Raw genomic sequence first — 23,863 nt, 5'->3', positions numbered from 1 at the left:
TTGAAATTTACTAAGAGAGTGGATCTTAAGTGCTCTCACTACATACACAAAAAAGAACTATGTGAAGTGCTGGGTATATTAATTAGCTTAATTGTAATTAATTCATAGTGTGTGTATATATATATATATATATATATATATATATATATCGAATCATCACATTTTACACTTTAAATATATACAATTTTATTTGTCAATTAGACCTCAGTAAATCCAAAAAAACCAAACCAACAAAAACACAGGCATTCCCTGAGCACCTAGTATGTGCCAGGCTTTATGTTGGGTATAATGGATGCAGTGACAATTAAGACATGAACCTTACTCTCAGTGAGTTCACAGCCTGGTTGGTAGAAGAGCTGATAGAAGGCTGGAATGCCAGTCTTGCCCCCCACTTCTCCAATCCCAGACCGTTCTCTACGGCTGTAAATGAAGGCATGTTCTGGAACGTAAACACCGCTCTCCAACTTAAAACCCTTTAATGGCTCCTCATTTTCCTCTGAGTAAAATTCAAGCTCCATAATATGGCCCTTTATAATCCAGTCTCTTCCTACCTTTCCTGGCACATCTCTTGCGACGTTCCTACCCCCTTACACTTCAAACCAGCAGCTGTGTTTCCATCCACAGGAGCCCCCAGACACTTCTGGTTCAGTGTGTCCCAAATGGGCAGATCTATAGCCAGTTCAGGAATGGAGATTATTTATCCAGCCAAAGTTTTTTGGATGTGTGCTCAGTGTGTTGAGCTGTGGGAAGATGGAGACGTGTAAGAAACAGTCACTGTTGGGTCTGGCCGAGTGGCGCAGCAGTTAAGTTCACATGTTCTGCTTTGGTGGCCTTGGGTTCACCGGTCTGGATCCTGGGTGTGGACCTATGCACGGCTTGTCAATCCATGCTGTGGCAGATGTCCTGCATATAAAGTAGAGGAAGATGGGCACAGATGTTAGCTCAGAACCAGTCTTCCTCAAAAAATAAATAAATAAAAAATTAAAAACAATTAAATAAACACATAATCTTTAAAACAAAAAAGAAACAGTCACTTTCTGGAAAAGGAGAGATGAGCATGCTGGGAGGTGGAAAGGAATGCATGGAAGCTGGAGCTGTGAACGAACGAGTAATGTGTTTGGGCTGGGATTAATAGTTTAGTCTAGATGGAACATAGTGTGGTTGGGAGGGACAAAAGAACAAGACCAAAGAAGTAGACAGGAGGGACAGATTGGGAATGGCCTTCTGTCGTAAAATCAACTTTGGACATCACATTTTGGGTAGGGGGGAAATCAACTAAGATAATTAAGCCAGGGAATGATGTGAAAAGGTCTACACTACACTGAGTCCCAGACTAAGAGCACAGTGTTGGATACAACCTCTTGTTGCTTCTCTGGTTCCTAGAGTCTGGCCAAAGCTTCTTACCACCCTAGATCTACCGATACTGGACCTGAGGTCAGGGGACAGTTGCTAAAGAGAATTCTTGCCAGTATCACCCATCACCAATATCCAGTCATTCATCCCTCCTTATTTTTATGGAATTGTCTGTAGGTCTGTGTTTTATGTTGAACCACTTCATGACAGTGTCCACTCTATTACTTGTAAATTTCATGCAAGAAGGGAAGAAGCATCATGATCCAGTGGGTCTTGCCCTGAGTGTGTGTGTATGATTTGTCAACAATTGAGTATTTTATGGGAGTTTATGGGACTTCATTAAAGATGCTGGAGCAGGAGCACTGTGGAACATCAGAAGAGACCTCAGCAATAAACCGCAACTCCAAGCTTTGGAATGCAGTAAATGTTTAAGAGACTTCCTTCCTTTCATTACTGAATTTTACTTTACTTTTATACCAGTAAAGAGTTGTGTTTTATTGGTTGAAATTTCTTGATTCTGTTTTCCCCAGGTCTGTTTAAAAGCTACATTTTATCTTTGAGGATGTTTGGCTCGTGGTAGAGGAAGTGCTGCCAGCGAATTCAATTAACTGGCAGAGCTCACAGATATTGTACACGGATTTCTTTTTTTCTTCTTTTTCACAACTGCTACATAAACACAGCTGGGTTTAATATTTGTCGTAACAAAGATTTAACTTGAATCATTTTACTCTGGGTAATTAATGCTTGGAATCTCGGCTACTTTTTCCTTCATTTGTAATCCTCTGCATTTCTTTACTCTGGCTATCTAGATAATGAAGCGTGTTCCTCCAGGTCTTTGCCCTGCCTTAAAACTGCTTAATATTTGGCCGTTCCCACTAGAGAGCAGATGCTTTTCTTTGCAAGAATTGAATTTCTGTCAGCTCTTTTATGCATCATGTGTTTGGAACTGTAAGTGGATCAAGTTGTTCATCACAGCAGGGACACTGTGAAACACATCTATTATACACACTTCCCACCCCCCCCTTCCTGTTTTTTTTTTTTTTCCTCCCTGAGGAGGTGGAGATACCCAGATCCCCTTGGGAGATTCTCACTCTGTGTGGATTTTTCCATGTGATCCACCGTGGACCCAGCCTGGCTGCATCCCCAAGCATGGAAACCTGTATCCACTCAGCCAGGGTTGTTGCTGAGACAAATCCCACTTTTATCTTTGTAAACACCAAGCACTTCATTAACTCCCAAGTATACACCGAGTGTGGGTCACTAAATAAACCCACTAGGCTTAGCATAATGAGTGACATTTCAGTAATTGATGCCCTAGAAAATGGTAATTGTGAGCCCGTTATTCTTTTTTATGTTAAAATAATGGCTTAGGTAGTTTTGGCTTTGGAGTCTGGCTAGTGTGGAAGAATAGTCACTATCTGTTAGGCTTGTACTGTGCACCAGGCAAAATCTTGGTGTGAAAATCTTGACATTTAATCTACATAACAATCCAGAAAAGGAGGGGGATACTTTACCCCTTTTTTGTAGATGAAGAGAAGAGGTTAAGTAACTTGCATAAAGGCATCTAGCTAATAGCCAGAAGCTGAGTCAGAATTTGAACTCAGGTCTGTCTGAACCCAGAGAAAATCAATATCCTGTTGGACATTCTACTCTCGTGCTCAGGGTTTGCTAGACATACCCTCATTGGTTGATCAATGCGTTGGTTTATTACAGTGCCATTGCTCCATTTAAGTTGTCCCATTCCACGTCAAGTGTCAGGCCAGTTGGCTTTTATGAACACCTTTTTATCCATCTAAAGCTGAACTCCTGGTGACGATTGGAGTCATTTATTTAGTTTTGCTTTTTCTATCAGAGCTTGACGCAAATACACTCCAGCTTCCCCAAGCAACTTGCCATTTTCTTGCAGTTTGCTTTTTGCGAATTTCAACCCCTAGATTCAGCTTTGAACTGATGGCTAAAAATTCCAAATCTAAGTAGTTTAGTTTGTCACCACAGCTTTGAAAAGCAGGAGTCTTGCTGTTCCTGCTGTGATATGCTCATCTTTTGGGCCTCAGATAGTGATGCATTTTGGTGCATTTTTATTAGATATCATTCAATTTGCAGGAGTCATTATGGGACATTCACATGTCCGACTCTGAAATACCACTGATCTGTAGAATTAACTATAGTTAAATGGGAAGGTGGCTTTTGCTCATGAAGAAAATCGTTAGTCTCTTGATAAACATTTTATTTATCAAGTTATTTATTAACTTTAGTCCTCCTTCAAATACTTTTCCTTAGAGCCAGGCATTAGTGTCTTGCTTCATTAGAAACAGAGCAACCCCTTTATGTTTTTATTTGCAGTCCATTGTGTTGTTGAAAGATGTTGATTTTTTCTTTAAACATTGGTGGAGGATATGTTGTAAAAAACATGAATAACTCCTTTTGCAAGTGCGTATCCATTTTTACAAAGGTAACTTACATTTTTATTTTGTGCATTGTGTTTGCAAGAGAATGGTTCTTGGTTTATTCATGTTGACAACTGAAAAGCCTTAGACCTAATTAAAAGAATTTCCACGAGCACCTTTACTGAACCATTTCATTACGCGGCACTGCACAGATTGCATTGTGAAACATGGTGATAGTTTAAATCTGACCTTTAAACCTAAACTGCCAGAAGTATGGGGGAGAAAACCCTTCTTTGAAAATACTCTCAGATACATACATATCTAGGCATACATGCATGCACATATTTGGTTAGAAATAATCTTTTTATTGAATGACCACCTAATAATATAAATACACATTTACTTTGAGCTCAGATCTTATAGCCTTCTTTAGCTTGGGCAGGATTTTTCAGCTGCATTAATTGTGTGTGTGTGTTGTGTGTGTGTGTATGTGTGTATGGTGTTAAATCTAAATTGTTTTATAGAAAAAACAAAGACAGCTTCACTTGCTCTGGGCAGAAAAAATGTGTTTGGAGGAAGATGAATTCTACAAATAGATAGAGAAATGCAAAAGTCTTTGCTACCGTGTGTTTCAGTTTAAAATGCTGAGGTACTCAGATTAAACGCATGGGAGGGGCTGGAGTGCACTGGTTTGTGCAGGACTCTTCTTGAACTTTATTTGGAAATAGTGGAAATGGGCCTTTTGTTTTTGTTTTTAAATTGTCCTTTTTTACTCCAAGAATGTCATCCTAAGGACTTGATAGTTCGTTCTTACAATGCTCAAGAAAACCATTATAGTTTATAGTGAAGTAGCCATTCAAATAATGAAAATTTATCCTTATGTCTGACAAAAAGCTGCTTAGAATTGTACGCTTGCCGCTAACTTTCTGTCTTATGCTCGGCCCACAAGATGTCAGGAGAGACTGGAGGGAGCAGAGACCTAGGCCCTTAGGGTCACAGCCAGCTCCAGCTTGGAGCTCCGCATAACTAGCACAGCCCTCACTCCCCCATGGAGAACCAGGATCTTTGAGGAGAAAATGGGATGCAGAAGAAGCAATTAAAGCCAACTGAGGTCAAGGCACAGCCATGTTCTCAAGAAAGAAGCAGAAAAGCAAGGAATGAGAGAAAGCAGTAGTGGAGATATATTAAGCTGGGAAAAAATAAACCAGTATCATGGACAAGTCTAATTTGCTGGTCTAAGAAATCCTGGCAACGGTGAGAATTAACGAAATAGCACAGACTTGGGCTTGACTTTGGCCTCTGCCCCTTGCTGTACTAGCCACATGACATGGTGTTGAGGCTCACTTTCCTCATCTGTGTAGTGGGGATAGCCATGCCTACCTAGCCCAGTTGTTCTGCAATTTTAATGATGCTCCATATGAAAACACCTGCCGTGGCATTTGGTACCTAGTAGGGTGTTTGAGAAATACACTAGTTCCTATTCCTTTCTTCTGATGAATTCCTGGTTTTCCCAGAAACTATTACTGGGAAAGAGAGTAGGGTGGGATTGCCTTTACATATCATCAAGATTTTCTGTTTCAGATTTAAGGCAAGAACTAACTAAAGCATAAGTAGATGTGCTGTGCCATTTTTCATTGCCGGTGTGAAGGTAGCAGAGGGAGCCAGTGTATATGCACCCCTGAGGATGGGGAGGTAAGGCAATAGCCCCCTCTGCCCTTTCCAGACCCAAACATTCCCCAAGAGATCTTACAACACAGCCTTGATGTCTAGTTCCTTTAGGAAAGGAAGAATCAATTTGCCTTACTCCTTAAGGGCCTTTTTCTAAAGGGAGTAGGAAATTGTGATTCTATTGCCCCCTCCCAGCTGCTGTTGGGTGTCTGATTTGTCAAAAAAAAAAAAAAATCTTCTAACTCCAATTCTGACACTGAACAGTTATTGCAACTCTCAGGGGAGAGAAGTGTGGCCCCTGCACAGGCTGACTTGAGTCAGACTTTTAGAAGAACTGTATCTCTACTTGAGGTGTCGTGCCAGCACTGAGGATGGCCATGGTCCCTGCCTTCCTAGACCATTCATTCTAACAGAAGAGACAGACAGTTACTAGATTGTTGCAAAATGCATCATACACATTGCTGTGTGTCTCTGAAGGAGAGGTACAGTGAGAGTATAAAACAGGGGAACCTTAGTTTACTCTGAGGGGGCCAGACTGAAGAAGTGATCTTTGAGCTGAGATCTGAAGGATGAGTAGTTGTTGGTCTAGGGCCCTGTGTTTTCCGGTATGGTAGCCACTTTCCACATGTGGCTATTTAAATTTAAATTGATTGAAATGAAATAAAATAGAAACTTCAGTTCCTTGGTCACAGTAGCCTTATTTCAAGTGTTTGACTGCAGCTACCACACTGGACAACAGGTGATAGATTCTTTGCGATGAGTCCTATTGAACAGACTTGAATGCTAGGCAAAAGGCTGATGGTGGTGAGAACACTCCCAACAGAGAAATTAGCCTCTCAATGGTCTTGGGGTGTGAGGGAGGCCAGTGACTGGAGCCCGGAGCCCAGAGCCCGGAGGGTGTGCTGACGCAGCAGAGGAGATGCAGGGGCCTCGCATGTGAGAGAGGCTGTGGCCAAATCTCTCTGGGCTTCACAGCTGGGCTAGTACTTCAGTCTTCATCCTCAGAGCCGTGGGGAGGCTGCTGAAAGCACTTAACGTGCCAGCACTGATGGAAAGAGGTGGATAGGAGTGTCTTACAGGTGGAGAGGTGAACAGTATGCCATCCTTATTCTCCCTTCCCCCTGCAAGTTGCAACCCAGTGATAACAAGATAAGCCTATACTTGTTGAGTGCTGATATGAATTGTAAGAGTTATTTTCATTCTAGTGGGGAGGAAGATATGTAAACTGCTGATTATATAAAAGGCTGAATAATAGGATGATGAGGTGTAACATACAAGAGCCCCTTTTGAAGTAGGAATAGGCTAACTTGTGGCTGGTCTGAGGGAGCTTGACTGCAAGCTCTCAAGAGCTGGGCCCTAGTCATATGCAGCTCTGTTCCCAGCACATCTCCACCATGGGGCCTGCAAAGATTAGGCATCAAGCAAAGGGACAGGCTAATGTGCCCTGAGAAAGAGCTATTTGTTGTGACAGAGGCATCGCGGAAAGTCAGAGGTACTTATAGAAGAGTTTTGTTAGAGAATGGGATAAAGAGTATGCCATGCTTGGGGATGGTTTTACGGCCTGTGAAATTGAGTAGAAGACAATGTTGAAAATGGAGCTTGAGCCAAGACCATAGAAGGCCTTGAATATTGTACTGAGGAATTTGGACTTTACTATACTAGCACCATGAAGCCACTGAAAATTTCAGAGGAAGGGAGTAATACGATTCAACCTCTTGTTTTACAAAGATTATTCACTGCAAAGGATGGATTAGACCAGGAAGAAAATAGAGGAAGGCCCACCAGTTGAAAGACTGTTGCAGTGGTCCAAGTAAAGGATGAAACCTGAACTGAATACCAAACAAAAAGCTAAGCAGTCTACTACATCCATTACCCCTTTTACATCCCGTATATTTTCATCCTCACAATGTGTGTATGTTGCAGATACCTCACTTTACAGCAAAGGAAACTGAGGCTCAGAAAGGTTAAGAAAGTAGAGAAGCCAGGTGTCCAATCTTAGACTTAGGCTTATGTGATTCAGGCTCTACACTCACTGCCTGAGGAGTGCTTGGAGATAGAGGAACAGGTGAAGCCAAGAGACCAAAAAGGAAGAGCCTGCAGTGACCAGGTAAAACAGGAACCAGGTGCGGGGTGAGGGTGGGGAATACTGCATTTGTTGTTGAACCTGTTCTGTCTGCAGTGTGGTATGAGACTGATCTAGTTGTCCACTCTAACTCACTCAGCATCCAGAGCTTCGTTTTCCGTGCACTTTTGGTTGCATCTCAGTGATGACCTTCTGCAGAAGGGGAATGGATGAGCACCAATTTCTCCCCCAATCCTTCCCCACCAAGACCAATTTCTTGAAATGCTCAATCACTGGAGAATGTAATCCTAGACTTTCTTCCAAGCAGAGACTCAGCCACTGGAAATTCCTTTCAAGATGTAGAAACACTCACTCGTCTGTTCTTTCATTCAGCAGAAAGTGCTGAGTGACTGCTCTGGGCCAAACGCTGCTGGACCTTCTGAGAACTCACAGTCTAGCAGGAAAGACGGTAGACCCTGCAACTCACTGAAGAATCACCTATGCAGTGTAAGGGGGCCCAGGCAGAGCGTCATTAACCCTATCTTAGGGGTCAGGGAAGGCTTCACAGATGAGGGGACATCTGGATTTCCTCTTTCCCTTAACCCAAGGCAATGTTTAATTTGACTATTAAAAAAAATACCTCATTTAAATTCTTTATTATAAAAGTAACATATGCTTTTTCATAAAGGGTAATCAAAACAATCAAAGTGCGTAAAATAGAAAGTGCAAGCATCTCTGCATGGTTAGAGCTTGATCCATGGCATTTTAGATTTTTCCTATCTATATGTACATATTATAATTTTTAAAATGATTCATGCTGTACATATTGCTCTACAACTTGAGTGTTTTCCCCCCATTTGGCAATATTTTGTGGACATCTTTTCATGTGAGTTCATAGAGTACTGCCACATTCTTTCTAGCAGCCATGCAGTAATTCATTATGAGGATGTACTATAGTATACTTTACTTAATAGGCCCCCATTCATGGACACTTGGATGGTCTTTCAAAGGGTGAATAGATGTTCACAAGCAGGACAGGAAGGCACAGCTCTGTCTGAGTTGTCAGCATGTGTATGGGCTGGAGAGTGGTATATGCTTCTAGATAGCAGTTCAGCATATCAGTCACGTATAACATTAAGTGGGGCCAAGGGAGGTGAGACCAGTTGAGAAAAGCCTCACAGATTGCTCTGAGGAGTTGGGATTGTTTTCTGCAGGTAGTGATGGCCAAGGGTAGGGGCATTGAAGGATTTTGATGGAGGAATCAAAGTGATGAGGTTTGTATTTTCCCAAGATTACTGAAACAGCTATGGGTGGATAGCATTGAGGGGAAAGTGAAGACAGAGAACCCATCTAGAAATCTCCTCTGTGAATCTGGGCCAGAGAGGATGAATGGAGCTGAACAACGCAGGGCCAAGGTCATGGACACTGAGAGGAGAGGGAAGATTCAGCAAATATTTGGGGTGTTGATAAGATGTGGAGAATGGTTATGGGAAGGGAAGAAGTGTGAAATCTGACATCCGAATCTGGCCTAGCAGACTGGTTGGCTGACGCTGCAGTGACCAAGATGGGGCAGAGGAAAAGGAGGGGAGCTTTAGAGAGAACCTGATGAATTTTGGACTCTCTTCCTTTGTTTTCTGTCTGCCTCCTATGATGCCTGATTAAAAGAGGAAAGCTTCCTCATTGACATTTCCATCACTCCCAAATTATGTCTGAGGAACCCCGAGGTTAATGATCTGACCAGCACCCCCAGGAGTACTAAGGGCAAGATCAGTTTTAGATATATGTCTATGGGTTATTTCAGCCTTAGATTTTCTTCCCTCCCTTTTATTTTAAGGACAAATGCCATCACCAGCTACCAGATGTGCGTATACTTGAAGTTTCAAAGTTTGAAGTGCTGACAAAAGCTTCTCCATGTTGCGGGCTGAGGAGAGGTCTTCAGAAGTCTTGGCCTACATGGTCACAGGGGCACCAAGAGCCCAGGACCTCTTGGCTGGGTTCAGACCAGCTGGGGAGGGCAGGAAGGCACACACTCGTATTTGCTCAGCTACAATCAGCAACTACCTCTTTGTGTAAAATGGTAATGAGGCCATTAGGAGAGGCTCACCTGAAGTGCAGCGTTGTGAATCTGAGGTAATTAAACACCTCCCGAATGCGAGGGAAAGGCCAGGGCAGGTTAAGTGAGGAATAATCTGCCGCACAGGTGGCCCAAGGCCTTTGAGGAGCCAGAAGAAGAGCGACAGTGGCTCACACCATTTCAAAGGATAGAGATGTCATCCTAGTCCCTGGGAGGGGCAGGATTTTTATTATTTGGGGAGCTGGAAAGTGGGCAATATTTTTAACATTTTAATAAAGCATGTTTCTTTTTCATATTGCTGTTTCAAGTAGAAAGTCCATGGCAGAGTCTGTCCCTGTGCCAGGTGGTCACTGCTCCTCATGAGCTCCCACCATTGTGGCACTGGGGCTCATGTGTCCCAGAAGAGAGGAGGTGACAATAAACCAGATATTTACATCTAGGTGTTGAGACAGACTCCAAATGCTTTCGGAGGAAAACCGTTTTCCTTTTCCGCCCTCTGAGCAGAGATGGGGTAGTCACCCCCTCAATGCCTGTTGTCATTACTTATGTCAGAGAGGCCATCAGCCCTACCTTCACTCAGTTCATGCCCCTTTAGCAACAGCACAGGATTTTTCCCATCTACTCAATTAATACTTATTTATGGCTTGCTGTGTGCTAAGCACTGTGATCCATGATTTGACGTGTCCTTTCAGCTTGTCTTTATCCTGTAAGATCTGGCAACAGAGGATTTTTGCCATTCATTTTCTTATCTCAAAATCTCTGCTGTCTCCACACAAAAGTTGGTACATGAATGTTCATAATGGCGTTATTCATAATAGCCATAAAATGGAAACAACACAGATGCCCACCAACTGATGAGTAGATAAAATATGATATATCCACATAATGGAATAATATTCAGTCATGAAAAAGAAGAGCACATGATAAGTGCTTCAACATGGGTGAAACTTGTTCATGATGTGTATTATGCTGAGTGGAAGAAACCAGTGACAAAAGACCACATATCGTGTGATTCCATTTATATGAAATGTCCGGAACAGGCAAATGCATAGAGACAGAAAGTGAATTAATGGTTACCTAGGACGGGGGTGAGGGAGGAGGGGAGGAGAATTGGTTGGGAATGAGAAGTGACTGCCAATAAAATGGGGTTTCTTTTTGGGGTGATGAAAATGTTCTGGAATAAGATAATAGTGATAGTTGTACGACCCTGTCACTATACTAAAAACCACTGAACTGTACACGTGAAATGAATGAATTTTGTAATTATGTAAAATGTATCTTAATAAGCTGTAAAAAAAAAAAATCCCATATCAGAAGCTTAGCAATAAAAAATAATGTCCATGGAGCATTTGTAAAGTGTATGTAGTCCATCCTAGATCAGTGATTCTTAATGTATTTTAGGTTCACAGGCACCTTTAGGAATCTGAGGAAAGCTATGGAGCCTGTGCTCAGAAAAGTGATCATCACTCATTCATCTTAAAAATTCATGGATGGTTTCTGGGCCACTTGAATCTAATTTTCTATTTTATCCTTAAATAATGTCAGGCCATTAGATAGTCCTGTGTCCAAGCCCCTTCCAGATTCCTGAAAAGTGCTCTCGATTTGTCACCTGCATGCTTAGAAACAGTCATAGCTTCACATTTCTCTCAAAAGGACGGAGAAAATTCCTTGGTGTACTCACATCTTTTCTGATCCTTTCCTTTCTCTCTAGCCTCATTGTGAGCCGTATTCCCCCTCATTCTCTCCACTTGAAGCCACAGATATTTCTATTCTCTGAACTCCTTCTCACCACAGGGTCTTTTCAAATGCTGTTCCCTGTGCTTGGTACACTGTTCCCTCCCCTCTTTGCTGAGTTAACTACTTCAACTCATCCTTCAGATCTCAGACCAAGCCTGTTTGCCTCCAGGAAGCCTTCCTTGACCTCCTTGGTGAGCTCTGTTACAGGCTCGTCACAGTAGCAACATCACAGTATTGGTATTTTCCTCACTAGAATGAAAGCCTAATGAGAGCAGGGCCCATGTCTGGTTTTGCTCACTGTTGTATCCTCAACACTTAGCGTAGTCCTGGGCACTCAGCAAATAATCAGTATTTGTTGAGTAAATTAATGATTCAAGACTATCTCATTGCACAATTTCAGGGGCCCTTTTCACATGGAACACAGCATGAATGGAATGGCCAGAAGTTGTGCAATATGGCATCCTGAGATGAATGAAGGCCGTATTAGAAACAGACTAGGAAACTTGATATTGTCTCTGATGTTGAAGGCAACAACCATTGTATCAGAGTCATTCCTACATTGAGGACTCATAGGAAAAATCTCGTTTAGTTCTCACTTTAAGGAAAATCTGTGTTCATTTTTCCAACTGGTTTGTTTGTAATACACAGACTCAAGAAATCTCACAATTTCTCATGTTTCCGTTTTTGCTTTGACCACTAGGAGGCTCATTAGTCAAATTTACAATCCATTTCTAGCCATTATGTAAGACCTTATGGCTTACCTTTATATATTAAATCTATTCCTGGCTACTTCTTTTCCTATTGCCATGACTTTCTTGTCTATTTTGTTTTAACCATTGAGTGTGTACCTATAAGCTGCCACTACTCCTCTGGAGTATGAGATGTGAAGTTCATAACAATATATACTATAGGTTATTAATAAGCTATTTCTAATATTTGTAAGTAATTTGAAGAGGGAATGGAGTTGGAACTAAAAATCTTTGTGTAGTTTGGGCTCAGATTACAAGACTTCAATTCATATTCCAACTTGGGCCAATTCTTAGGTTTGTTCCAGGTGTGTAATCCAACCTCTTCTGAGACTGTTTGACCCTTGTAATCCCCTCCTCCTGGGATTGTTGAAAGAATTAAATTAGAAAATTTACGTGAAAGCACTTACCTGGCACATTGTAACTGCTTAGAAAGTGGTTTTGTTTTTGTTTTTATTAGATATGCTCTAACAGGAACAACATTTTTTAAATTTCAAAAACCTGCCTGAATACCGAATGCATTTTTGTTGTCCCAGAAGCTGAGGTATCAAGTCAATCCCCTTCCCAGGGATTTTCTAGAACTCTTGTATTGAGCTTGCCAGCCATCCTCCTCCCCCGCCCTCAGCGTGTGTCTCCCTTCTCTCTGTCACAGATCTCCTCGCTGAAGAACAGGCTGAAGAAGGTCTCCACGACTACTGGCGATGGCGTGGCCAGAGCCTTCCTCAAGGCCCAAGCAGCTTTCTTTGGCAGCTACCGAAACGCTCTGAAAATTGAGCCGGTGAGTAGCTTCTTGGCAGGTTTGAACCCCTTTGGTCAGGGCTGAGAAACATACCTCAGAGGCCACAACAAACCTGCAATTCATCTGGTTGTTGAATTCACTGGGAGGAGGGTGTGTGTGTGCTGAGGAGCCTTGCCCTACCTCAGCAAGGAAGCTGTGCTGCCATGATGAAGCTCTCACTGCTCCTGTGAGCGTTAAGACCCCCCCTCTCCGGACAGTGGCACTGACTGTGTGTTAATACAGTGCCCCGCCCTTCACACACACCTGCTCTCACTGAGGCTTCACAGCAAGCCTGTGAGGTAGTGAAGAGCATCTCCACTTTACAAATGAGGAAACTGAGGCTCAGAGAATAGACATGACTTGCTAAGCAGTGGAGGAGCCAGATGGTCTCAAAGCCCGTGATTTCCCACCATGCCTTATCACTCTTTTCCCATAAAGGGACCTCTTCCCCACACTTGAGAAAGCAAAACACCCTGGGGATTCACTTCTTAGAGTCTCCCAAAGTGGTCTTGGTGTAAATGACTACAAAGCACACCGAGGACTTAGAAATAATGTCCGCCTCCAGGGCCCTTCAACCTTTCTGAGCCTCAGTTGCCTCATCTGTACGCCTGCTTGCCCATTGAGGTGATTAGGTGTTGTGAGGATTTGAAGACATCAGGTCTGTCCTAAAACCAAGAAAGGACCAACTCTGCCAGCTTCACTGAAATGCTTCCATCTGACACCCCTCTGCTCAGCCTACTCTTAGCCTCTCTGCCAAAGAGAATGCAGAAATCAGCCTGGGGACCTGGGCCTCTGTACAGGAGAGGAGGTTCGGGTGAAACCTTGCTGACAGCCCTTTTCTGTCTGGAGCACAGAGCTCCCCCTTGATCCTGAGCAGGCAGGTGATAGCCACACCCAGCCTAGTTGGCGTAGAGTGCCAGGGACCAGCATAGGTTGCATTGCCTATAGGCTAGCAATGTTTATTTCTGTTTTTGTTTTAACCCACAGCATTTTATTATATTAAATGACAAAAGATGAGTGGATATCAGGCAGTGCGTTTCATGTGCAAACCCTGACAGTGAATCTTAGTCACACTTCCTCATAAGCCACTGTTGCATATTCTTAAATGACTCCATCATGTGTGGAAGGGAAACACAGAGTAACAGCAAACACCTTGCTTCCCTCCGCCAAAGACATACTCTCTCTGAAGTGGCCGGGGCAGTGGGTACTCAGGGAGCAGCAGCCTAATGCCACTATCCTCCTTATTCCTTGTCTTCCATTCAGCACTTAGGCCTGGCTTTCTAGGATGCCTCGGCTTCGGGCAATGTCATGGTCACACAACAGAAGGGGTGTGCTCTCTTTTTACTTCCTAAATACTTCCTTTAGGTCCTCTAAAGCCCTTCAGCTTAAAATAAGGTCCCCATGTCCTGTTTGTGTTAAGGGCTGGCATAATTCAAGGAAAATACTGATGTCTTCCCACCTCTGAAATGAGAACGGGACAACTGGCCTAGACCTTTCCTTGGGTTGCCAAGAACTGACAGACATGAAGTATTTCCACCCTTGCAATGGTCTCATTGTTGTCATGTATATGCTAGAATACAGAGGCTTCTGAATCTTGGTCTCTGTCGCTGGGCGTATGATCTGGGCACAAGTTGCTCCTTCAGAGAAGTTTATGGTTGTACTTGCACTGAAAGGCACTGGATTTAAGGTTGGAAGCCCTGGAGTTTAAAGCCTGACTCTGTACTTCTAAGCCATATGACCTTGAGCAAGCCACTTAACCTCTTTAAACTCTGATTTCTTCACCTGTGAGATGAGGATAAGAATACCTATCATTCTACATCTCCAAATGGTTATAAGGATCAAATGAGCCATAAATTGTTTCATAGTAGAGGTGAAACTTGACCTGGGGTCTAATGGCTAAGGTTTGGAAAAAGGAAGACAGAATCATTCCTTCTTGTAGTGGGTGTGGAGTTAACTGAGTGAGCAAAGGCTTGGAAGCAGGACCTTTCATGGCCACTTTGTCTGGAGTCATGAGTTTGAGTGGGAGATGGGGCTGCAGGAGAAGTTGGAGCCAAATTTGGCAGAGCCTTGGAATGTCAAGCTAGGATTGTGAACTTTACCCTGTAGGGAATTTAAGTTTCTGAGCAAAGATGTGATGTGACTGAAGTCATGTTTGAGCAGAAATACAGTGATGGACTGAGAGGGAAGCTGAAGGCAGAGAGACCTGTTAGGGGAACTCAGAAGAGAGCCCTCCGGTGGTTACGCCAGGAAAAGTTTCCATGAAGAAGAAATCCTAGTCTCAGTAATGGATAAAATGAGAGACAAGGGGCAAAGAATGTCAAAATGTCTCCCAAGATATGGAAGCTGGAAGAGGATGATGATGAAACACACAATAGAAAAAGGGAACTCTTAATGCTAAGGTCTTCCCAGTGGCAGTATTTATCATGGTAAAAAATTGCAACAGACTAAGTGTCTATAATAGGCAACTGGTTAAGTAAATTAAAGTACATCATATGATGGAATATTATGTAGCCATTAAAAGTATCATTTTATGAGGCTGGCCAGGTGGCGTAGTGGTTAAGTTCACACACTCCACTTCGGTGGCCCGGGGTTTGCAGGTTCAGATCCTGGGCACAGCCACTGTTCATCAAGCCACACTGTGGCGGTGTCCCACATAAAATAGAGGAAGATCAGCACAGATGTTAGCTCAGCAACAATCTTCCTCAAGCAAAAAGAAGAAGATTGGCAGTAGATGTTAGCATTAGCTCAGGGCCAATCTTCCTCACAAAACAAAACAAAGTATCAATTTGAGGATAGGATGATGGATTTGGTTCTAACATTGTGCATTTCATTGAATCTAAGCTGCCATTCAATCGTAAGATGTACTATTATTTTATGTACCATTAAGAAAGAGTGCTGCCAATTATAATTGAAGGATGCAATCAATTGTAAGACATATCCAGAGTTCAGAGGTGTTAGAATGTGAAGAAATTTGTGTCTTAGAGTCAACAAAATATGGCAGATCTGTTGTGCTTTCAGTCTGATTCATCTGTACCAGAGAACTTTTTTCTGTAAAGCCAAGAGGGAATCTAGAGGACCTGAAATTTTCTGACCAAGCATCATCACCATGTTACCTAGATGATTTTTAAACCATAAATTTAATTCTAGCCAATTCTCCTCATCCAGAAAATGGGATAACAACACCTCCCATGCAGATTGTTTTGGGAGATTAATTAAAATAATGACTCAAAAGTACGTGTGAGCCCAAGAAGTGCTGAGCAGTATGGGGCAGCAGCCACATAGCTGGGGGGGGTGGTGCCTGGGTGACCCTGCCCGTGGTAGGCAGCACAGTGTGAGTAGATAGGGCGGCCTCCCCTGGGCCTCTTGTCTTCTAGTTGTTTCTCTGGTTATAAAAATAGCACCTGCTCTTGGTAAAAAAAAAAAAGTTGAAAGGAACAGAGATCTAGAAATGAGAAAACAGCCATAATCCTGTCATCTGGAGTTAGGATAACATGTTAGCGTGTTTCCTCCTAGGTTCTCGGGCTTGGGGATTGTTTTTGTTCCATTTTGTTTTGCTTTTTTACTTGTAGACAGTTGAAATATTCCTAGCAAAGCAATCCAGTTCCCAGTTATTTGTTTTGCCTTTTAGTACATTGTAAGCATTTTTCACATCATATAAAAACTCTCCTTACACATCATTTATAATGGCTGCACATATGCCATTGGGGGACCTCAGTGGTTCTCAGCCCTGGCTGTGGATCAGAATCATCTGTGGGGCTTTTAAAATGGCAAATGTCTGAGCCTCACTCACAGAGATTTTTATCAAGTTCCCATCATCTGAAATCAAGCCGAGGCCCACCACATTGTCCTAATACTGGGCCTTTTGATTGTCAGTAACGTTTCACCATTTTAAACCACACTGTAGTGAACATCTTTATGTAAATCTTCATGCATGGTCCAAATTATTTCCTTAGGCAGAATCCCTGGCGTGGATTTACTGTGTCAAAGGATCTGACTACATTTAAGGCCTTTGATTCGTAAGGTGAGGGAGAAAGCTGGTGACCAGGAACAGGGGCAGCCTGGAGGGGAGAGCCTCTGAGGCTGATTGCAGGGCAGGACCCGAGCAGCAGTGCAGTGTGGGGAACAGCCTGAGGCTGAGGGCGAAGAGAGCCTGCGGGGTGAAGGCCGAGAGAAGTGTGCATGTGTGCAGAGGGCACAGCGGTGTGACTAGCTTTGCAGCATGCCCAGAGTGTTCACCACACTGCTGTGGTGTGCTGGCTTCCCACCCACAGCCAGCAGATGCAGTCATGGGACTCCTGTTACTGCAAAGTCACAGAGTTTGGGTTTTTTAAAACATGAAACATGACAGACTTGCAGTGCTCCTTTCTCCTCTGCTCCCGGAACAGCTTGGAGAACTGCTCCTGCTGAGCCCCTCGAGGCCCTGCCTGGCTCTGTGGGGAGGGGCGAGCCCCACTCTGAGAGGCAGAGAAGAGCAACTACTCCTCCACAGCCCAGAGCTCATTTGAGATTAACTCCTTGGTCCTTTGTTTTTTCTTTTCTACTGGAAAAAATTCAAAATCAGCTGGCTGGGGAGTCTTGAGCTTGGTCCTCTTTCCCCTGCTGGGAGGGAAGAGGGAAGCAGGCTCCTTGCTGAGGTCCAGCCACATGCCAGAGCTGGGCTGCTTGTCTCCTTCCATGCCCTCTGCTGTGTGCCTGTCCCAGGGCAGGAGAGCCTGTGTTGGCTCACTGGTGGTGTCTCTCTTCGGGGCCAGGTGAATTATTTCAAAGGGGTCTCCCAAGGATCAGAAAGCGAGACTCCAACAGTGTCCAGCTACAGCCAAGTCTCCTACCTGCTCAAGCAGCCCATAGGGTGGGAGCTCTGTTCATCTTGGAGTGCTTCGCATCCATGACTCAGTAAATTTTCCATGACGGCCCCTTTCTGTCCATTCTACAGATGGAGGATAAAGGCTGAGATTGCTGGTGATTTCCTGGGAGGTAGTAGAGCCGGGAGGCAGACTCAGATCGGCCTGACTCCAAAGCCCAGGATCCTTTCACCACACCCTCTCGCCTGTCTTTGTTCTGGTTTTCTCACGTTGCATGTTAACAACTCTTTCTTTCAGTGTTTCCAGTGCCAGGCATGGGTCACAGTATAGTGTAGATATCAATAAGTATATTTTGGAACAGTGGATGGAAGGACAGGTGAAAGAAATGAAGGAACAGCGAATCTCCTTCCAGCCTCTGTTCAATGTGCACACATTGCATCCTGTCCTGTCTTGAGGCTCGGGAGGTTGCTGCTGCCTAGCAGAGGGGAGAGTGTCTGCAAATCACAAGGGCATGTGACCCATTTTTCAGTAACCCAGAGAATATCAGGTGCAAAACCCAAGATATTTAACAATACCAGCCAAGCCAACTTGTTCTTCTCCACTTAAGTGACAGAACCACAAGCAGCCAGGCAGCCCCATTCGGAAAAACCCCCTTTATCCATGTCAAGCAGCAGCCCAGGCTCTAGCTCATTTATTTAGGCCTTTCTTGCTCTCTGACACGCCTCCTAGCAGTTGCCAGGCAACTCTGGGAGTAGCAGTGTGTGTTAGGGATTAACTAGTTAGGGCTGGGGTCCTTTTTGCCTAGAAGGGGATAAAAGACAAGTGATTTTAATTGCCAGGCCAAGGATCCTTTCTCTGCTTGGTGGAAGATTGCAACTTTTGGAGGATGTGTATAGCAGTGTGGCTTTTGAATTTGCCTTGAATGTTCCCTTTTCTCCCTCCTGGGGAAAACAAATGAATTTTAAAAAGAATCTTACTTTCCCCTCACTCATTTGTTTAAAACTATATCATCATGAAATCTGAATAAGACTAACCTACCACCCTCTCTTTGAAAGATATTTCACAGCACAATGGCCTCAGTTTTAAAGAACTTTAAAAAATAGGCTGGTGTCCTTTAATTTCATCACTTTTTCTATTCAGAGTTTCTTATTTCATAGCTCATGCTACACGGAGTTGTCTTAAGACAGTGCACGTGAAGGTGCTTGTTCCCGTGTTTGGCCCACTGCAGGTCCTTGGTGAATGTTAGATCAATGAGCAAAACTGATGGATATTGCTGCTTTAAGACACATCGTGTTCTGTGCCAATATCTGTGGAAAGGCCAATATAGATGGAGCGCTATGAGAGTTGTTTATGCAACAAGCTTGTGTGCTCATTCTGGGTCAGCCTACGAGCTGGGCTTCCCCAGCATGAATGGAGCACAACCCCTGCCCACAGGGAGCAAATGCTGAGGTGGGGGTGGTAAACAGCCGGTCGCGTGCTGTGAAGGAGGCTTGCAGGCAGCAGCTCGCGCCACCAGCCCTGCTTGCTTAGTCCATCCCAAGAGACCCGGCTTCCAGATTCAGCTGTGGGTACGTGGCGTCATCCACCTTACAGCCCCTGATTTTGTACATGATTCTGCTGAGTCATATTTATCCACCTAAAACCCTTTGAAGACAGAGAAGTTAAGATAAAAGCAGATTGATAGCCTGGCTTTCAAGCATGAACGGGCGAGGCTGTGTTGAGCAGGTCAGAAAAACACCATATATATCTGTCTTATGGTTGAGTAACACCATTGATCTCACGGTTTAAAAACAACAACAACCATATTTATGTGTGTTTTTTGTGTAACATAAAATAGAAAAAATTTAGAAACTAGAAAAATTAAAACATTACTGTAGTCCCACTGAACTAACACAACTCCTTCAACTACCCTTTGTACGTTATATTCTCTTTAATTATTTTTCATTATGCAAAGGGTTTATGTAGCTGCCATCAAATCTAAGGTAAAAGTTTTGGAGCCCGCCCTGACGGTCCAGTGGTTAAAGTTCAGCGTTCTCACTGCTTCAGTGGCTGTGGTTCGTTTCCCAGTTGTGGAACCACACCACATGTCTGTCAGCTGCCATGCTGTGGTGGCAGGTCACATAGAAGAACTAGAATGACCTACAACTAGGATATACAGCCATGCACTGGGGCTTTTGGGAGAAAAAAAAGAAGAGGAAGATTGGCAACAGATGTTAGCTCAGGGCAAATCCTCTGCAAAAAAAGAAAAGTTTGGTTCTCCTCCATTTAACATTACATCATATGCGTTTTTACATAGCTGCAGAATATTCTATCAAGAACAGATACCATCATTTCCGTAATCACTTTCTCGTGTTGGACCTTTAGGTTGCTTCAGATCTTTTGGTATTAATATTCCACCAAACATCTTTGTCAATAATGCTTTGAAATGCTATATTTTGAAGTCTCTGAGGAGAAGAAATACAGGTCTGCTGCAGGAGCCTGACTGTGGTGCCAACTTGTCACAACATGGTAAGGAAGCAGATTTCCATTGACTCAGCCTAAGAGCAGCTCAAAATGGGAAGAATTAAGAACCCTTCATGGGGTGCGCTCCTTGCCCTCCACATAGGCAAGCAGAAGATACCCAGAACATATATAGGGATATTACTAATTTGTCTGTGCCTCCCTGGTGCTAAAAACGGTTTGAGGAACCTTAAAACATTGTGTACAGTACAGCAAGACAAGATGAGGAAGTGAGGAAACCAGGGGAGAGGCGGACTGAGATGAAGCCTGGAAGTGGCTGGTGTTAAGTATACAATTCAGTGACATTAATTATATTCACAATGTTGTACAACCACCATCACTATTTTCAAAATTTTCAAAACAGAGTTTCTCTTTGGGATGATGTTAAGCAATAGTTCTCCAATTATTGCTGTTAAGCAATAATTCTCCATTCCTCCGTCTCCACAGCCCTTCATATCCTCTGATCTACTTTCAATTGCTATGAATTTGCCTATTTTAGGTATTTCATATAAGTGGAATTATACCATACTTGTCCTTTTGTGTCTGACTTATTTCCCTTAGCATAATGTTTTCAAAGGTCATCCACATTGTAGCACGTTCAGATCTTCATCCCTTTTTAAGGCTGAATAATATTCTACTGTATGTATATACCACATCTTGTTTATGCATTCATCTGTTGATGGACACTTGGGCTGTTTCCACCTTTTGACTATCGTGAGTAATGCTGCTATGAACATTCCTATACAACTGTCTGTTTGAGCCCCTACTTTCAGTTCTTTTGATATATGCCTAGGAGTGGAATTGCTGGGTCATATGGTAATTTTATGTTTAACGTTTTGGGCAACCACCAAACTATTTTTCAATGCTTTTTTAAGTGGACAGTGATATGTTTGTGGAGCATGGATATGTACCTATGAATATTCTGTAGGGAAAGTTTGTGAAAGATTTTCTTATTTTCCAGTTTATTTTAGGCAAGCAGATAGGGAATTATAGCCAAGACCTACAGGCCTGAACTAAACAGATGCATTGACAGCAGGAGTCTATGGTGGACTAGAGAAGGGCCTGGTAACTTACTGCTTACCATTTTTTCTCACTTTAGTGTTCATCCCAAGTCATAGGATCATGTCCTGGGAATGAAGCAGGGACAAGGGGAAGTACTCCCACCAGTGGGACTCTGGGGACCACCACTGTAGGTCTGTGGCTCTAAGTGGCTAACGAAGCCACTGAGTGTGATGGAAAGAGTATAGTCTTTGGAATCACCTGGGTTTTAATCCTGGCTCTGTCATCTGTCAGAAGGTGACCTTGGAAGTCACTTAACCCTCTTAGCCTCAATTTTCTCATCTGTAAAACAGAAATAATGCCTACCTTGTAGGACTGTTGAGAAAAATAGCAATAATGTGTGTAAAACACCAACACAGTGTTTTTGCTGATAGTAGATATTAACCAAATGATAGTGACCATTCCTGGGTGACAAGAAAAGGAGGAGAATGAGACTGTCACATCCTGGAACAGTGGTGGCCATACTTGTTCAGCAAGTGTCAGACTATGTGAAACTATTCAAGATACAATGAGATTATGGTTCTTTTATTCCTATCTTTTGAAGTAACTGTGAAAGTTTGGATGTGTAAGAAATCACATATTTCCTTCAATATTTATTTGATATTTATTCATTCATGTTATTGCTTGCCAGCACTTACAGGCAAATGGAGGTGGTAGGTACCAAGGGTTTACAATTAAGAAATGCATTGCAATCCATTTTAAATATACATAAGAGAAAATATAATTGAGAATCTTTTTTCTATTTCATCAAAACATTTTTTGTCTCTTGGGAGAAGATGACTGTTGTTTGATCTTGGTGCCAAATCTCCACCGTCCATCTCCCGGGGATACTGATGTTGCTCAGGAACAGAGTTTGGGAGTCCTGGCACCTTGGAGCTACACAGTGAGTGCTCGCTGAACTGAGAACCATTGTTCTAGAAGTAGACTGCCTAAGTAAAAAGTAGGTCCTTAAGTGAGAGAAGATGAGAACTGGCAGGAAATCCACTTAAACAGGATGATCAAGCTTAACTGAATGATTTCAAAGAGCATCACTGAATATGATCAAAATGAAATTCCCATATGTTCTAAGATACTTGAAAAATAAAACACAGCTAGTGTATCTTAGACTATCCAGGAGGAATTCTAGGCTTTAACTTGATCTCATTTAATAATCCTGGCTCCTTTCTTACTTTGCTCCGATAGGATGGGACCATGTTTATACTCCTTGGTGTCTCTCACATAGTCTAATATTTAGTAGATTCTCATTAAATGTTTGTTGAATAAATGGATGAACAAATGAATGAATGATACCTGTTTTCCCATGCTGTGCATCCAAAAGACTGGTGATCATATTTCAGTGTTGCACAATATAGATGCTTAGTTAAAAAAGAAAAATCATCCACAGCTTCATCTTAGAGCATGAGAAGAAAATCTGACACGAACCCCACACCATGAATGTGTGAGTTTCAAACAAAGGCACCCCGCAGCTGCTACATGGTAGCTCCAGAGGCAGTTAGGGTCTGGTGTGGTCACACTCTGTGAAATCACCATGTGCAGTAAGCGTTCAGTTCTAGCTAGGAAAATACAAGAGGCGAGTATATTAATGGAGTAAGCACAATACACTGTGGCAGTTTTAAATACTGTATCTTTGTGGAAGCAATGGCAAAGAGAAATGGTTGCTGTTACAGTGTTTTAAGTCAAATGATCTCGCTTTAGGGTTTTTTCCTTTTTCAATGAGACTCTGGAAAGGAAACCTTTCTGATCCATTTTCAAGCAGTGATAACATTTGACAATTTAGAGCCTGAAACAGTGATATATGACTTCATGTACATAGCTAGACTGTGAGCTTTTTAAGAACAGGATTTTGTCTTTTTCTTTCTTATCCCCCCAGCACACAATAGAGGCTGAGTACCGTAAGATGGAGCGATAGTTCTATGGGTTTGTTCTATGGAGGACGTTATGGTATTGATGATGATTAGAGGACAAAATTGTAGATTTCCTTCCTTCTACCCACCCCCTTGGACGTGCATCCGTGCCGATTTTCTATGGGGTGTGGATACATTCTCAGAAATATACAGCTATGTCACATTCAGTCTTACGCTGCCCTTTCACAGAGAAATGGAAGCCACTCTGGAATGCAGTGGAGTGTCGTGATTACTCATGTGTCCCCGGCGCAGAGCCTGACACATAGAAGATGCTTGATAATTATCTGTGGAGTGAATGAAATAATAATAGTCCTTAGTTATAATGTCCTTCATTGTTTGAGAGCTGAAACACACTTTTGTTAGTTGAATCATTAAGACTTGAAGTCTTAAGAAAAAGAAAATAATATGAAGCATTTATTATATGCTAGACTCTTTACATATATTCCCTTATTTGATTTTTACAGTCCCCTTATAGAGAGAGTGGTGTAGCCCCATTTTACTGATGAGAAACCAAGGCTAAGAAAGGTTATGTCACACTTTTAAAAAGTGGCAGAGCCAGGATTCGGACCCTCCATCTGCCTGATTCTAGCAACCATACTCTTTCCTCTGACCACTCGCCACAATGGTGATGACCATATGGTCCACGTTATGTACAATTTGAGGGCGTTTCAGAAGAAAACTGAGCTGGTTTCCTCTTCCAAGTCAATGTCTCTAATCTGTGCAATTGTTTCTTGAAAAGTACAAGTTAAACTAACACCATTTATAAACTGTTTTGCAAAGGGGAAATGTCAAAA

General features: G+C 42.8%; 1 protein-coding gene across 10 annotated transcripts in view; it reads left to right on the top strand.

Annotated features, from left to right (window-relative positions):
* DENND1A (DENN domain containing 1A) overlaps positions 1 to 23,863 on the top strand; it is a 519,789-nt gene that overhangs the window by 346,821 nt on the left and 149,105 nt on the right. For all 10 annotated transcript variants that reach the window (XM_046662949.1, XM_046662983.1, XM_046663004.1 and 7 more), the window contains one exon: positions 12,680 to 12,805. In XM_046662949.1, the coding sequence (XP_046518905.1) occupies positions 12,680 to 12,805 (126 nt within the window). The remainder of the gene's footprint in view (positions 1 to 12,679; positions 12,806 to 23,863) is intronic.

The sequence above is a fragment of the Equus quagga genome, chromosome 1 (genome assembly GCF_021613505.1).
Source record: "Equus quagga isolate Etosha38 chromosome 1, UCLA_HA_Equagga_1.0, whole genome shotgun sequence".
NCBI classification, from domain to species: Eukaryota; Metazoa; Chordata; class Mammalia; order Perissodactyla; family Equidae; genus Equus; species Equus quagga.
The sequence above is the reverse complement of the archived record's forward strand: the minus strand, read 5'-3'. Positions and strand labels throughout refer to the sequence as shown.